The sequence below is a fragment of the Pan troglodytes genome, chromosome 1 (genome assembly GCF_028858775.2).
Source record: "Pan troglodytes isolate AG18354 chromosome 1, NHGRI_mPanTro3-v2.0_pri, whole genome shotgun sequence".
Taxonomy (NCBI): Eukaryota; Metazoa; Chordata; class Mammalia; order Primates; family Hominidae; genus Pan; species Pan troglodytes.
The window spans coordinates 123,752,546-123,768,791 of NC_072398.2; the positions used below are offsets into that span (position 1 = coordinate 123,752,546).

The 16,246-nt window shown below is 40.2% G+C and overlaps 1 protein-coding gene across 6 annotated transcripts in view; it reads left to right on the top strand.

The window, feature by feature from the left end:
• The window catches only part of VAV3 (vav guanine nucleotide exchange factor 3), a 401,666-nt gene extending 387,195 nt beyond the window's left edge, over positions 1-14,471 (top strand). For 4 of the 6 annotated variants that reach the window (XM_016923599.4, XM_016923612.4, XM_016923606.4 and 1 more), the window contains 3 exons: positions 9,172-9,255; positions 11,434-11,585; positions 12,260-12,894. In XM_016923599.4, coding sequence (XP_016779088.2) covers positions 9,172-9,255; positions 11,434-11,585; positions 12,260-12,301 — 278 coding nt within the window. In that variant the 3' untranslated portion in view covers positions 12,302-12,894. Of the gene's footprint in view, positions 1-9,171; positions 9,256-11,433; positions 11,586-12,259 lie in introns of all 6 variants that reach the window. The other 2 variants (XM_016923622.3, XM_054685413.2) reach the window with 1 other exon arrangement.
• The last annotated feature ends 1,775 nt before the right edge of the window (positions 14,472-16,246 follow it).

Sequence of the window (16,246 nt, forward strand, 5' to 3'; positions counted from 1 at the left end):
TCATTGTGAAGGTTGCATTTGAATCAAGACTCTCAAGGAGGTGAAAGAGAGAACTGTCAGTGCTAAGGGAGGGGTATGTCTGACTGGGCAATGTGGCCAGAGCAGAAGGACCAAGAGGAAGAGTAGCTGGAGATGAGGTTCAAGGGGTAAGTGAGGCCAGATCACTTAAGGCCCTAAAGGACTTTAGCTTTTACCCTTGAAGAAACAGGAAACCATTGGAGGGATGTGGGCAAAGGAGAAACATGGTCTGTCTTTAAAGTTTTAATAGGATTATTCTAGTTTCTGTATTATAAAAAAAACCATGAAAAAGAGATGACAAAGTAGGCACAGGAAGACCAGTTAGGCCCATACAGCAATCAAGGTAAGAGATGATAGTGGCCTGGAACAGCACGTAGCCATATAGGTGATGATATTTATATTTTGAGGGTGATCCAAAAGGATATTATGACACATCAGATATGATGTATAATAGTAATAGAAGACCTAAGAATAATTCTAAGGTTTTTGCCCTGAGCAACTGGGAGTTTGGAAGGTTTTGTTTTGTGTTGAGGGCTCTAATAGAGCCTAAAGTCTAATCATAGCATTCTCAATCCAAAATGAATCATTTCCATATCTCTACATAATTTCTGTCTGTGTCTATCTCTTCACTAATTTCTAAACTCCTGTGATGTCAGAGGCTGTACCTATTCATTATATCTCCTGTGATATCTTAGCAGTCTTTGGCACATTAGCAATATAATAAATGTCTGCCAAGTATTTTTTAAATAAAGATTTAGAATTAACATCTTGATAAACCATATGCATATAAATAATCTGAAATCCCTAGGCAGTTTTCCATAGCAATAAGAAAGACCTTATACTTACTTTGTTTTCTTGTTAATGGCTTTATATGTTTATACTCTGTAGCATTGAATACTAAGTAGTAGTTTATTTTTTACAATAATCCTAGACATAAGTTTTCCTTGTTACAGCTTTGGATTTTGGGTTAACAGAAATTTGTCTACTTACCAGATGTCAGCATTCAATTAAATGAAATTAATCTAAATTATTCCTAGTTTTTTTTTCAGTGACAATATATAAAATATACAATAAGCTTTTTTCTTGTAAATTTGTTTGAGTTCATTGTAGATTCTGGATATTAGCCCTTTGTCAGATGAGTAGGTTGTGAAAATTTTCTCCCATTTTGTGGGTTGCCTGTTCACTCTGATGGTAGTTTCTTTTGCTGTGCAGAAGCTCTTTAGTTTAATTAGGTCCCATTTGTCAATTTTGGCTTTTGTTGCCATTGCTTTTGGTGTTTTAGACATGAAGTCCTTGCCCGTGCCTAGGTCCTGAATGGTAATGCCTAGGTTTTCTTCTAGGGTTTTTATGGTTTTAGGTCTAATGTTTAAGTCTTTAATCCATCTTGAATTGATTTTTGTATAAGGTGTAAGGAAGGGATCCAGTTTCAGCTTTCTACATATGGGTAGCCAGTTTTCCCAGCACCATTTATTAAATAGGGAATCCTATTTAATAAACAAGCAATGGCTTGTTTTTCTCAGGTTTGTCAAAGATCAGATAGTTGTAGATATGTGGCATTATTTCTGAGGGCTCTGTTCTGTTCCATTGATCTATATCTCTGTTTTGGTACCAGTACCATGCTGTTTTGGTTACTGTAGCCTTGTAGTATAGTTTGAAGTCAGGTAGTGTGATGCCTCCAGCTTTGTTCTTTTGGCTTAGGATTGCCTTGGTGATGCGGGCTCTTTTTCGGTTCCATATGAACTTTAAAGTAGTTTTTTCCAATTCTGTGAAGAAAGTCATTGGTAGCTTGATGGGGATGGCATTGAATCTATAAATTACCTTGGGCAGTATAGCCATTTTCACGATACTGATTCTTCCTACCCATGAGCATGGAATGTTCTTCCATTTGTTTGTATCCTCTTTTATTTCATTGAGCAGTGGTTTGTAGTTCTCCTTGAAGAGGTCCTTCACATCCCTTGTAAGTTGGATTCCTAGGTATTTTATTCTCTTTGAAGCAATTGTGAATGGGAGTTCACTCATGATTTGGCTCTCTGTTTGTCTGTTATTGGTATATAAGAATGCTTGTGATTTTTGTACATTGATTTTGTATCCTGAGACTTTGCTGAAGTTGCTTATCAGCTTAAGGAGATTTTGGGCTGAGACAATGGGGTTTTCTAGATATGCAATCATGTCGTCTGCAAACAGGGACAATTTGACTTCCTCTTTTCCTAATTGAATACCCTTTATTTCCTTCTCCTGCCTAATTGCCCTGGCCAGAACTTCCAACACTATGTTGAATAGGAGTGGTGAGAGAGGGCATCCTTGTCTTGTGCCAGTTTTCAAAGGGAATGCTTCCAGTTTTTGCCCATTCAGTATGATATTGGCTGTGGGTTTGTCATAGATAGCTCTTACTCAAACAACCCCATCAAAAAATGGGCAAAGGACATGAACAGACACTTCTCAAAAGAAGACATTTATGCAGCCAAAAAACACATGAAAAAATGCTCACCATCACTGGCCATCAGAGAAATGCAAATCAAAACCACAATGAGATACCATCTCACACCAGTTAGAATGGCAATCATTAAAAAGTCAGGAAACACCAGGTGCTGGAGAGGATGTGGAGAAATAGGAACACTTTTACGCTGTTGGTGGGACTGTAAACTAGTTCATCCATTGTGGAAGTCAGTGTGGCGATTCCTCAGGGATCTAGAACTAGAAATACCATTTGACCCAGCCATCCCATTACTGGGTATATACCCAAAGGACTATAAATCATGCTGCTATAAAGACACATGCACACGTATGTTTATTGCATCACTATTCACAATAGCAAAGACTTGGAACCAACCCAAATGTCCAACAATGATAGACTGAATTAAGAAAATGTGGCACATATACACCATGGAATACTATGCAGCCATAAAAAATGATGAGTTCATGTCCTTTGTAGGGACATGGATGAAATTGGAAATCGTCATTCTCAGTAAACTATCGCAAGAACAAAAAAGCAAACACCGCATATTCTCACTCATAGGTGGGAATCGAACAATGAGAACACATGGACACAGGAAGGGGAACATCACACTCTGGGGACTGTTGTGGGGTGGGGGGAGGGGGGAGGGATAGCATTGGGAGATATACCTAATGCTAGATGACGAGTTAATGGGTGCAGCGCACCAGCATGGCACATGTATACATATGTAACTAACCTGCACAATGTGCACATGTACCCTAAAACTTGAAGTATAATAATAAAATATATATATATACAATAAGCACTAAACAATAGGGTTTTAGGTCATTTTGTTTGGGAGAGATTGGGGAGCAGATAGTTGATACTCTGTCTATGAATTTTGCAGGGCATCTAAAACGATATGCCTGAGTTCTAAAATAAAACCAGGGTAAGGATCACAAATTTAAATTAAGCATTCATTAAATTCTCAGCATGTTCTCTGGTGTTAGGCCATCTGTAGACAATCTTGGCAAAAAGAACCTCCTAGACTGCTCATCAAAGCATCCCACTTAGGAGTACCGTTCTTCAGCAAAACATCTAGGGCCACTGCTGGGCAGCAAACGCAAGTGATCAGTGTTGACAGTACCATTGACCCAATCTTCTCATATTCTTACTAACAACTTTTTGTTACCTAAGTGAGTGGGAACACGTGCTTGTTACAACTAAAAACTGAGTGTTAAGGAATGTCTGTCCCAGAGAATACTTAGCAAGTAACTTAGGGTAGTGTTCTCTGATACATGTAAAGGATAATTATTAGTTCAAAAATACTTAGGATTTCATAACTAGTACCTGAAGGAAGAGTGTCAATTAGGTTGGTTTCCAATGTGTAAAAATTTCAAATATTACTGAAAACTGAGTAAATTTTCATCTGCTCATGAACATTAATAGCACAATCAAGGCAGAACATAATACTTTAAAACAATCCTTAGCCTTGGCAACAAAAATATAGGCATCAAATATCCAGTCACTAGTACTTTTTTATCCTACCATAAACACTGTGTTGTTTTTCTTTTTAATTGGCATTCTTCTGTGTTTTGTGGTGTTATCTTCTCAGTCAGGTCTCAGAACTGAATAATAACCACTAATGATTTGCCAGTCAGTTATTATGGCTATGCTGATAACTTCTATTCCAAGTTTATTTATTTAACAAATAACTTCTATTTATATTAGGTAATGTTAGTACTTCAGGTTTTGCTTAACTTGGAAAACTTGATAAATAATATTTGACTGTGCTCTTAATAGTTCCTAATTGGAAACTTTAAGTCACTAAATTATGAGCCACTGAGTCATTTGCTAATAATGCCCCATGTGTGTTAGCTCAATTGAGAGCCAGGTGTCATACACATGCAAAATAACCAGATACCTACCTAAGTGTGATGGTCTCTCTAAGCAAGGTGGCCTCCCTTGTCTATGCTAATATGGAGTTGAAAGTGTTTGTAAAAGGGGAAAAGTTAGGCCCTTAAACGAAGCATCCAGTTTGCAAATGATTACCTATTGAAAAAGGTCGCAGTATTGGTGTAATATTATCTAAGTGGATGCTAATATGCATAAAAGAGTTCTCTTTCAAGAAGCTTCCAGAATAACATGATGCAGGTAGGTTATCTATAATGTTAGGCAGTGAATGAAGAGTCCAGGAGATGATAACCACCTCATCGTTCCCATTTAAATGTCACTGTTACTGGGCTCTTTTTACTTTAGAAGTTTCTTGGTGTGGTAGGAGGAGTTTGATGATGAAACCATGCATCCGTATATATAGAAACACGTGGATATATTATCAGTATGGATGGAAATATATTTTACAGGTTAAATCATTCTAAAAATATTTTTATCAAATACCTTATTCTGCTATTGCTTACATCTGGGTTTAAATCCATACTTTCCTGGAGAAACATGTTATCTTTTACTCTTGTCTCAGTAGGTGCCAGGCATTCAAATGCTGTTTTTCCAGCTCAGAGGAATTAAGGACCCAAAGGCATTTACCATTGATATATAGGAAGAGTGGCAACAATAAGTCACGCTACAGTGTGTAGAAAAGTAGAAAGCATCCCTACCAATCCTTAAATGTTTGGCTGAGAGCTATACACTGGGTGGCAGGAGAAACTGATTAACCTTTTACTCCTAAGAAGATTCCTCAGGCATAGAGTATGGTTAATGCCGTGAGACATACAGTATTTAATAGGTGTTCAGCATCTCAGAAAAAAAAAATAGTTATTGTAGGAATATCACTGATAGATGGTGGTGCTCAGGAAGCCTGCGGAATAGAACCCAAATATATTTCTCTTTCTTTCCTTGGTGTTTTGCTGGCCTTTGTTGGAAGTCTTATGGAGCAGTTTAAGTGAGCAGAAGACGAGCTAAAGGAATGGAAGGAGGAGACATAAGGAACTTGCAGAATTAAATACCCTGCCGAGATACTTGTCCATTCAGCAGCTTCAGTTGCTTAGCACTGGACCTGATCCTGTGGAGGATGCAGAAGCAATATTAGAACTGGCCCCTGCCCTCCAGAATCGCTGTCTAATTGGGGATACAACACAGAACGTACAGTAATTAATTAAATATCAGAGCCACGAAGTGCCATGATGCAATGCCTACCAGAGGGCTAGGAAAGGTCAAAGAAGGGGCCAGAGTGTTGTCTGGATTGTCAGGGAAGGCTCCTGGGAGGGGTCTGGGCTGGACTTTTGAGACAGGGAAGTTAAGGTCAGCAGAGGTCAGGGAAGGAGCAGCATTCCAGAATGAGCAGATATTTGGAGTTGGAAATGTAGCTGAGGGCCTCAGGAGATAGTAGGAAGCTGGTCTGGGTAAAGAGAACACATGTGGAAATGGATGCAGATTTCATTAGAGAGACAAGAGTGGCCAGATTATGAATTGTCATGGAATTCAGGCCAAGGGTTTGGATTTCATAATTTAGCAAATAGCATGATAGACTCTACATCAAAGGTGAGCTGCTGTGAGGCAGTATTTAGAACAGAAGAGAAAGAAAGCCAGAAGCAAGAAGACCATTTGGCTGGCAGTTTTCTGAGAGTAGGAATGATATAGATACCTGAATTGGGATGGTGCAGCTGAGAATTACTGAACGATTAACTTCATATTGCAGAGGAAGAAAGCACTTTACTTAGAAAGGCGACAAGGAGAGCTGAACGGTGTACTAACTTTGCAAGGCTAGTTCACAGAGAGAACAGGAGAGTTCTTGCAGGGGGGAAACATGGGACTTTGAGCTAGATTACAGGGAAGAAGATGAGGAATTTGGTTTCAGACACATTAAATCAGACATAAAAGCTAGTCTTCGTAGCAGTGTCATGAAAACATTTGAAGCCATAGACTGAAATTCAGGTGAGAAGCCAAACCATATTGAATAATCTCCTGCATTCATCAGGGAAAAACATTAGTTTAAGTGAAGACAGCAGCGGGGCCAAAGCCTAACTGTGAGGGCTAACTACTGTTTGGATGGAATTATCATATTTTAGATAAGATTTAAGAGGATTCTAATTCTAGCTACTTGATAGGAATGCAAATGATGATAAGGCTTTTAGAGTTAGATAAGAGACAGGGCTAGCACCCTGATATTCTGTAATTGAAACAGAGTTTCAAGTCCTTTGGTCAAGTATTACCCATATTCCTTCAGGAATAGTAGATATTTTAAGATTACAGATAGGTTATCTTGTCTAATTTACCTACCTATTGTTGAAATTATTTAATTTGCATTTAACTGTGTTTTCACTGGCTTATCATTTCTCTCTTGTAGAGCTAACTTATCTCTTGTTATATTCCAGACTCTTGGTGTAAATTACCTTCATTGAAAATTTTGGAGAAATATAGTGTTTTATTTCTTTATGGATAAAATAGTCCCAGAGAGAGAGACACAAGGATGGACACTTAGAACAGTCCCAGCTACTCGGGAGGCTGAGGCAGGAGAATGGCGTGAACCCGGGAGGCGGAGCTTGCAGTGAGCCGAGATCGTGTAACTGCACTCCAAACTGGGCAACAGAGCGAAACTCCGTCTCAAAAAAAAAAAGAAAAGAAAGAAAGAAAACAGTCCAAGGAGAGAATTCTAATGCCTGACAGAAGTAATGTTTAGAATGAGGGCTTCTAACTGAAGTTTTCACAGACATAGGATAGAAATCTTAGCACCAGATTTTCTGCCAATAATAGACTTAGATGTGTGTCATTTGCTCATTAAAATGGAGGTGGCATCCTATCCTCTAACAGTATATCATGATCTCAAGAAAATGAAAATGTACCATTTCTACTGCATGGCTGAAAATGATTTGGGCTGATTATAAAAATTAGTTGTAATGGCATGTATCAGTATACTTAAAAATAAAAAATGTACTGCAGAATGTGCAATGGAATAGAAAAGGACTTTGATTATCAACAAGAGTATACTTCATGGTAGGTGAAAAGTAAACATGAGGCCATTCATGAGAAAAGTCTGTCATGAATGCATCAGTGTGTATATGAGGGCTCCAAGGCCGTTGATTCTAAGAATAACTAAACTCCCTCCAATTCTCTTGGCCAGTCTGTTTGGGTGGTGTCTGGGAATCTCCTTAATAAGTCACTGCTATCCACAAATATCCCTAGGACCCTTTCATGACAAGGATGTTAACTTTGGAAGAATTCTGTGGCTGTCAAGTCAAGCAGTTACCTGAACAGAGGCAGAATATATTGGAAGATGATGTGAACTCATTCCCAGTTGTCTTAGCTCACTTTTACCTCATCCTTGGCCGTAGAAAACTTTTTGTCACAGTTCAGATTAGGCCATGGTACAAGTAACAGCAACCCAAAAACCTTAAATAGGCTTCAAGAAGATAGTTATTTCTCTTCCCCAAAAAATCCTAGAAATACTCCAGGGCTGGAGGGCAGGGCTGGTCATCTCTGTTCCGGGAAATCTTTAGCGATCCAGTTTCTTTCAGGCTCATGCTCCACCATCCTGAAGGGGAGGCTTTCCTCCTCATGAACCAAGATAGTAGCTTTCACATTCCAGACAGCAGGATAGAATGAAGAGCCAAAAAGAAAGGCAAAGGCGTGTGTCCACTGTATTGTTAGGAAAGGTCCCAGAAGCTGTCTCATGACACTTTTGTTTATATTCCATTGGCCAGAACTTGGTTGTATGGCTATACCGAACTGCAAGGGAGGCTGAGAAATGTTGCCTTCTCTCTAGGCAAACATAGCCCAATGCATAATCTAAGACATGAAAGAAGGGGAGAATAAATACTGGGAGAAAGTATACAACCACACGTTCCTTTTCCATTGCAGTGGCACCATGGTATCAGCAGGTCAATTTATATAGCTGCCTGCGGAGGTGCCTGAAGCAGAGTGGCAGTTGCACAGTAGTGCAGCAGTCGCTGAGAGCAGGTACCCTGGAGTCACATCACTTAGGTTTGAGTCCAGATTTTTCTCATATGTAAAGGGGAAATAATATTAGTGCCTTCCTCTTAGAGTTGTGACAATTAAGTGAAATACTGAGTATGGCACTTTCAGCATGGTATCTAAGAGTTCAAAACCATTTGATAAATGTGATTAGCTCTTATATTAAAAGTAAAATGAAAAGTTTTAGAGCATCCATAGACATGTACCTTTTCTGTACATCTCTACAATGTGGAGGATGTATTTACTTTTTTCCAGCTATAAGAGTTAGAGTGATTTTCATTTCTAATTGTACTTTTCTCCTTTTGAAAATAAGCTGGCATGGGCATGCTTGGCTGGGAGGATGGAGGTGGTTTCTAACAAATTGTATGAATAATTTTCTTGAATTTTCCATGGGTTCTGCATGTTTCATTGATACCATCTTACAGGCTTTTCTTTATAATAGTTTTGATGTGAAGGATTACTTTACAGTAAGCATCTACAGGTTACCCCTTTCCACTGATGTAACAAAGTGGGAATTGGGCACCACATCAAAAGGATGAGGCCATTGTTGGCCATCCTTGGATGGATGGGGTTCAAAGATGGCAATGTGGAGTGGGTATTCTCTGTGTTTGCCTGTAAAAGGATAGACAGCTCTGAATTGCAAAATACTATTGTCTATCAAAATGTAAAAGTTTGGCTTGTTCTTCATTTAGAAATGGTGATAGGAAAGAAGTGGGTGAAAATGGTTGTGTTGAGATATTTTTGCCAATACCTAAATGCTCTTTTGCTTCTCTCTTTTTCTTTCTTTCTCAAAGCCCCCTCTTTGTTCTGTGGCTTTTCTTTTGTAACTCCTCCAGACTACAGCTTTGTTCCCCCTTCTTCCACTCCTTTCTGGTCAGGTACTGCTTTACTACTTTTATTTGTCTCTTCAACTTGCTTCTGCTTGCAAATAAAATATTTGAGTTCCATGTATGGCTTCTCATATGGATACATCTCCTCACAGACAATCCCTCGAGTTCCATTACCACCATGCACTTTACTCTTCTCTGTCATAAAGTCACCGTTCATCATGACATTTCACTCCTCTGGTGTTTGTGTGTGTGCTCATGCCATGAGACATTCTATAATTTATCTGTTGGGGAGAGTTTGCAGAGGGATGGGGCTGAAAGTATAAAGGGGGATGAAAATCTATAAAATCATTATTTTTCTTGAAGACCAGAAAGTTTAGTTGAAAAAAGCCAGTGTTTATGTATTTTCATGAAGAAAATAAATAGAAATAAAATCCCAACTTTGTTTTCAAATATAAAAGTAAAATTCAGTACACATTACTTGAAAAGATGACTGGCGCCCATGAATTCTGCAGTTCTTCAGTTTGTGCGTGGGCATTTTGGTCTTGATTTCTGTCATTACCCAGAGAGTTTAATGGCTATTTACATGACATTTAGGGTATACATTAGATAAAGTCTGTTTTCTGACCGATTTTTAAAAATTAACCTGCACATCCCAATAAAAATCATAGAATTTAAAACTAGAAAAAACTTAGAAGTCATCTAGTACAAACATTTCATTTCATAGATGAGAAAAAATGTGGCCTTGAGGGGTTAGGAGACCTATGCAAGGTCACCACACAGTTAAGTTGATGATTGGGTTTTTCCATCACAGGGGTGTTTTTATGTGCACCGACTCTAACAGTAGTGCCCCAGTAATGGGACAGTTTTCAGTGAGAAAGCTATTAAAGTGGTTTGTGTCCTGAACAGGAAAACAAAATGACCTATTTTTACTCCCTTTACAGTTCTGAAATCTACAGTATTGCCATTCATTTATTTCATGATGGACACCTGGAGTCTAAAAAAATTTCTGTCATTACAAAGCCATGAATAATAGGTCAGAGATCCCTGTGGCCAAGTGGGCAGGCTCTTCCAGGGTAACACAGGTCATAACTTCTGCTGCCTGAGCCCTGGGAACTGTTAAAAATACAGATGGTTGGTGTTTCCCATTTGTCTCTTTTTCTTACACTTAAGTTCCTTTACCATTTAAGATTTATAAAGTTTCACCAACCTCCGATGAGTGATTCTCAGAATCACTGAACATATAATTGAAAACACTTTATAACCCCAAAGAGCAACAGGTAGAGAAGTTAATATAAAGCGTGCCATGAAACACTAGAGACTAACAAACATGAACCACTGGAATGGAGTTTTCTTTTCAGAACAGGGCCAGCAGGGCCAGGGAGAAAGTTAGCTCCTCTCCTGCCATCGAATATTAAACACACACACACACACACACACACACACACACACACACACACACACACACAGAGAAACTCAACTCTGAACATAGGAGATTTAATACCCTGACATCTTATTTTTGATTAGATACATCAGTAAAGTTTTTCTGTAAGGCAGTATTTGTTTCAAAGAAAGAAAATATAGATAGTATTTGTGTGTTCCTTCTGTGAGACCTGATTCACACCTCTTCACTTAGGTGAATTATATAGAAAACAATAACTAAATTTATCCCCAAATAGTTTTAACATAGAAAGCCTTGTTAGGGAAGAAAGTGCCACTTAACCAGAAGTGATAATATAGATTTGACAGGAGACTGACATCAGAGCAAAATATTTCGTTGTTTTGAGTGTTAGTTAAAGCAGTTACTGGATAAAAACATAAAGCTTTACCTTGGAGGTGCTGGTTAGATTACTGGGCCATCAATAGGAAGTGTATGATGAAATTATTTTAGAATCTATCTCCTTAGATACTTAGATATTAACGAGTTTTTTTAATTTGTTTTTTTGTTTTGTTTCATTTTTATAAAAACTAGTCCTTACTTTGATTGAAGTTCTTATGAAGAATGGAAAAACAGGACAATGGTTCTTTAAACTTATGAAGCGAATTTGCTTGCACCTGATTGAATTGAAACAGCAATTCTGCTGCTTTCAAGCTCCTCTGCCATTATCACTGGTCTGTAATGAAATCACGACTGTGCATTTGATAGCATCAATAACATTCATCTGATTAGGTTGTTATGGTTGTTAATGAACTGCAAACCTACTGTCATTGCTTGTCATTTCTTGACAGTGTTAAGTCCAAAAGTGCTGGGCATTGCCATCGCTCGGTATGACTTCTGTGCAAGAGATATGAGAGAGTTGTCCTTGTTGAAAGGAGATGTGGTGAAGATTTACACAAAGATGAGTGCAAATGGCTGGTGGAGAGGAGAAGTAAATGGCAGGGTAAGTTGGCCCTCTCGATGTGCTGGTGCATGTGAAAGAAGGGGACTGAGCAGTTGTTTGCACCCATTGTGGCACCAGGGAGAAGCCTCTATACTGTATTACAGCTTTCAGCCCACAGGCCTCTGCCCTCTGGAAACTGGTGCTGTGTTCTGCTGATACCAGGGACTCGCTGAAAATATTTGAAATGAATATGATAGTGACATAAATAAAATTCACCTGGGCAAGTGGGACAGCTTGCTGCTTGGAAAAGAGTCGAGGAGCATTTCAGTTCTTTTTAGACCCTGAGCCATAGAGCTAAACTTTATGTGTATTGCAAAATATCTATAACAACTGCTGATGTAAATTGGAAAGAATTGGACATAGTATCTCTGTCTTTTCATCCTGTTCTACAGCAGAAATAGGAATCATTATGCAGCAGAGCCCCCCTGTATTATACTTAATTTACATATTTATTTGTGTGCTAGTGGATTAGAACACTGTTTATTTTATTCCTCCATTTCGATCATTTACTCTATTAGGCTTCTAAGAGCAGTTAAACCAATCTTCTCACCTACAATGGACATAAAACCCCAGTTTAATTGGGGTGTTATGAAAACAAAATACTCTGTTTGTAGAATCCTTTGAAATGTCAGATACAAAGTCATGTTGCTATGTTGGTTGCTTTTCTTTTTTAGGTGGGCTGGTTTCCATCCACATATGTGGAAGAGGATGAATAAATTCAAATCCAGTGTTGCACCCTGCACCAAAAATTTCAGAGAAGGGATAAATAGAAGCCTGCACAGCATCATGAATTAACTGAAGTGTTTAAAAAGCTGCATTTCTGGCTGTTCAACATCCTCCCTCCTTAGCCCCTCCTAAGTCTTAATGCTGAGATTTCTAAAGATGCTGGTACTGACAGATTAATGGCTTGCCTAGAGCTGTGCAAGAAACAGCCTGCCAGTCTGTCATTGTCAGGGACCAGGGCAAAACCAAGAGCTGTTCTTCCCAGAAGAGCCCTGCAAACACGTTGGTTCGTGCTTGCCTTTACTTCTTCTGGTCAGATACCATGAATGCCAGTCATCAGTAAATCTTAATACACTTTTGCTTTATTCTCACATGCCATTCACCAGATTATTTGATGGTACAAAGAAGCAGAAGTGTAATTTTCCTTTTCCCAGCATGAAGAAAAATTGGAGTTCTGCCATTTGAGCAGCTTACTGGAAAGATCCAGCCTTACTTGTCTTAAATTGTCCGACAAGGTGACTCATTGCCCGGCAAACACTTTTACCCTCAGATGTTACTCATGATATTATAAAATATGAGGCCAGTGCTCAGGTTTGCATCATAAGTGAGCTATCCCTGAAGGGTTTTAATTACTCATTTGGTGTCCTGATTATATTTGCAAACTTCTTTATAAAAGGTGAAAAAAGCACATAAAAGAGAGGGTGTCTTCATATTAAACCTTCACAACCTTCATGATTTCATAGGATTATTTTGGAAATACAGCACTTGACTTTATGAAAGGATCTGGGCTAGGTATATTAGGGGTAGTTGCCAATAACCTGAATAAGCTGGCATTGTTTACAGAAACAGATCAAGGGCTATAATTTATGTCATTTTATAGCAGCAGTATCTATTAATACATGCCTTTTCCTCCCATCCACCTCCCCCGCACACACACAAAGATGACCTGGGACATGATTTTTTTATTCCCACATTTTCTTGGAGCACAAACAACTTTGTTGAGGATTTTGGAAGGAAAGCACAACTGGGTCCTTTATTCATTTCTGGGACAGAAAGAGGGTCAATGGACTTTTGTGGGCCTCCAGCGTCTCTCAGAGTCTCCCCCTCTGCAGCCCATCCTGGGAGTGTATTAACTGGAGGGAAGATGGGTCTTGCAGTACATTTGTTTTGCCCAGCCATCACTCTTTTTTGTGAGGAGCCTAAATACATTCTTCCTGGGGTCCAGAGTCCCCATTCAAGGCAGTCAAGTTAAGACACTAACTTGGCCCTTTCCTGATGGAAATATTTCCTCCATAGCAGAAGTTGTGTTCTGACAAGACTGAGAGAGTTACATGTTGGGAAAAAAAAGAAGCATTAACTTAGTAGAACTGAACCAGGAGCATTAAGTTCTGAAATTTTGAATCATCTCTGAAATGAAGCAGGTGTAGCCTGCCCTCTCATCAATCCGTCTGGGTGCCAGAACTCAAGGTTCAGTGGACACATTCCCCTGTTAGAGACCCTCGTGGGCTACGACTTTTCATCTAGGATAGATTCAAGACCTTTACCTCAGAATTATGTAAACTGTGATTGTGTTTTAGAAAAATTATTATTTGCTAAAACCATTTAAGTCTTTGTATATGTGTAAATGATCACAAAAATGTATTTTATAAAATGTTCTGTACAGTAAAGTTACACCTCAAAGTGTACTCTTGGAATGGATTCTTTCCTATAAAGTCTTATCTGCGACTCTGTCTCGGGAATGTTTTGTCTGTTGCCGTCAGCCGAACTTTGTTATGGAGGGAGCAGCCTCACACAAGCAGAAACACTCCTGTGGATGGTATTGTAGCATGTATTGTTTATTTTAGTCAATAGACCCTCTCCTTATAAATGGTGTTTAGTCTTCCTGTTGCATTTCATGGGCCTGGGGGTTTCCTAGCAGAGGATATTGGAGCCCCTTTTTGTGACATTACCAATTACATCTTTGTCCACGTTTAATACTTTGTATTGGAAAATTTAAATGCTGCGGATTTGTGTAGAGTTCTAATACCAAAGACAGAAGTAAATGTTGTCCATATACTTTGTCTTGCCTGTATGCAGCCCTTGTGTAATATGGTGAATTAGAGTGGTATTTCACTTTGTATTATTTTGTAAATATGTCAATATAATAAATAGTGACTAAATTGATTTCTAAGAGTTGGAGTCTTCTTTTTGAATGATCCCTGTATTAGTCAGGGTTCCCCTGAAAATGGATGGCACTGGATTGTCGGGCCTGTACCAGGCCATCGCCAGCAGTCCAGAGTGAACAGAAGCAGTGTATGTGTGGAGGTCACCACCCCCCCCGCCCGCCAGCCCCGTGGACGCTACGCGTCTAGTAGGAGGGCCACTGTGGTGAGTCTTGAAGCCCAGGGCTGGGCCCGGGCAGAGCCGCCGCAGGTGCAGATCTTGGTGGTAGTAGCACATATTCTAAAGAGAACTTCAAAGGCTGAAGTGGAGAAGGGTTCCATGTGAACAGCAGTTGAACATGGGTCAGTCGGTCCTGAGAAATAGGTGAGCGCCATTCTGAATGGAGAGGCGATGGCCTCTGTTGCCCTCAGCCAATGGAAAGGGAGTCCGGTTCAGATCCCGAATCCGGAGTGGCGGAGATGGACACCGCCAAGCGTCCAGCACAGTAATGCGAAGGATCCCAGAGAAGCCGATGGAAGCCCCGGGGAGAGTTCTTTTCTCCTTGTGAAGGGCAGGGCGCCCTGGAATTGGGTTCGCCTGGAGAGAGGGGTCCGCGCCTTGGAAAGCGTCGCGCTTCCAGCGGCATCTGGTGAGCTCTGGAGGGCCCTTGAAAGTGCGGGGGAGAGGGTGTAAATCTCGCGCCCGGCTGTAGCCATATCCACAGCATTCCTCCCTCTGGAACTAAGACCTCTAGGCCAGCAGAACAGAATGTCGCGGGAACAGGAAGCAAAAATTTTGCTAGTGGATCACTAGGGGTGATGGTGAGTGGTGCCACTTCCACTTCCACCCCCTGATTCCTGGACCCTTGAATCCTGGCTATGGGAGAAACAGTACCATACATTGGACACTGATTCAGAGCATACACGGCCTTCTAAAGAATTTTGTCCCATCCCTGCAAAGTATTGTCACCTAGTTGGCATTGTAATTGTGACTTCAAAAGGCCATTCCACCTTTCTATCAATTCAGCTGCTTCAGGATGATGGTGAATTCCATGAGCATGAGCCCACTGCTACACTTCTTTAGCCGTAAAGTGAGTGCCTCGGACAGAGGCAATGCTGTGTGGAATAGCATGATTGTGGATAAGGCATTCTGTGAGTCCACGGATGGTAGTCTTGGCAGAAGCATTGCATACAAAATAGGCAAACCCATATCTGGAGTAATTGTCTGTTCCAGTGAGGACAAACTTTTCTGCCTTTTCCATGATGGAAGAGGTCCAATATAATCAACCTGCCACCAGGTAGCTAGCTGCCTGATCACCCCAAGGAATGGTGCCATATCGAGGGCTCAGTGTTGGTCTCTGCTGCTGGCAAATTGGGCACTCAACACTGGCTGTAGCCAGGTCAGCCTTGGTGAGTGGAAGTCCATGTTGCTGAGCCCATGTGTAACCTCCAACCCTGCCACCATGGCCACTTTGTTGATGGGCCCATTGAGCGATGACAGGAGTGACTGGAGAAGGAGGCTGAGTGGTGTCCACAGAATGGGTCATACTAGCCAGTTGATTATTAAAATCCTCCTCTGCTGAGGTCACCCATTGGTGAGCACTCACATGGGATACAAATATCTTCACAGTTTTTGGCCACTCAGGCCCATCCACATACCTCTTCCCCAGATTTCTTTGTCACCAATTTTCCAATCATGCTTCTTCCAGGTCCCTGACCACCCAGCCAAACCATTGGCTACAGCCCACGTATCAGTATATAATCACACAACCAGGTGCACTGATTGAAGTTCTGCCC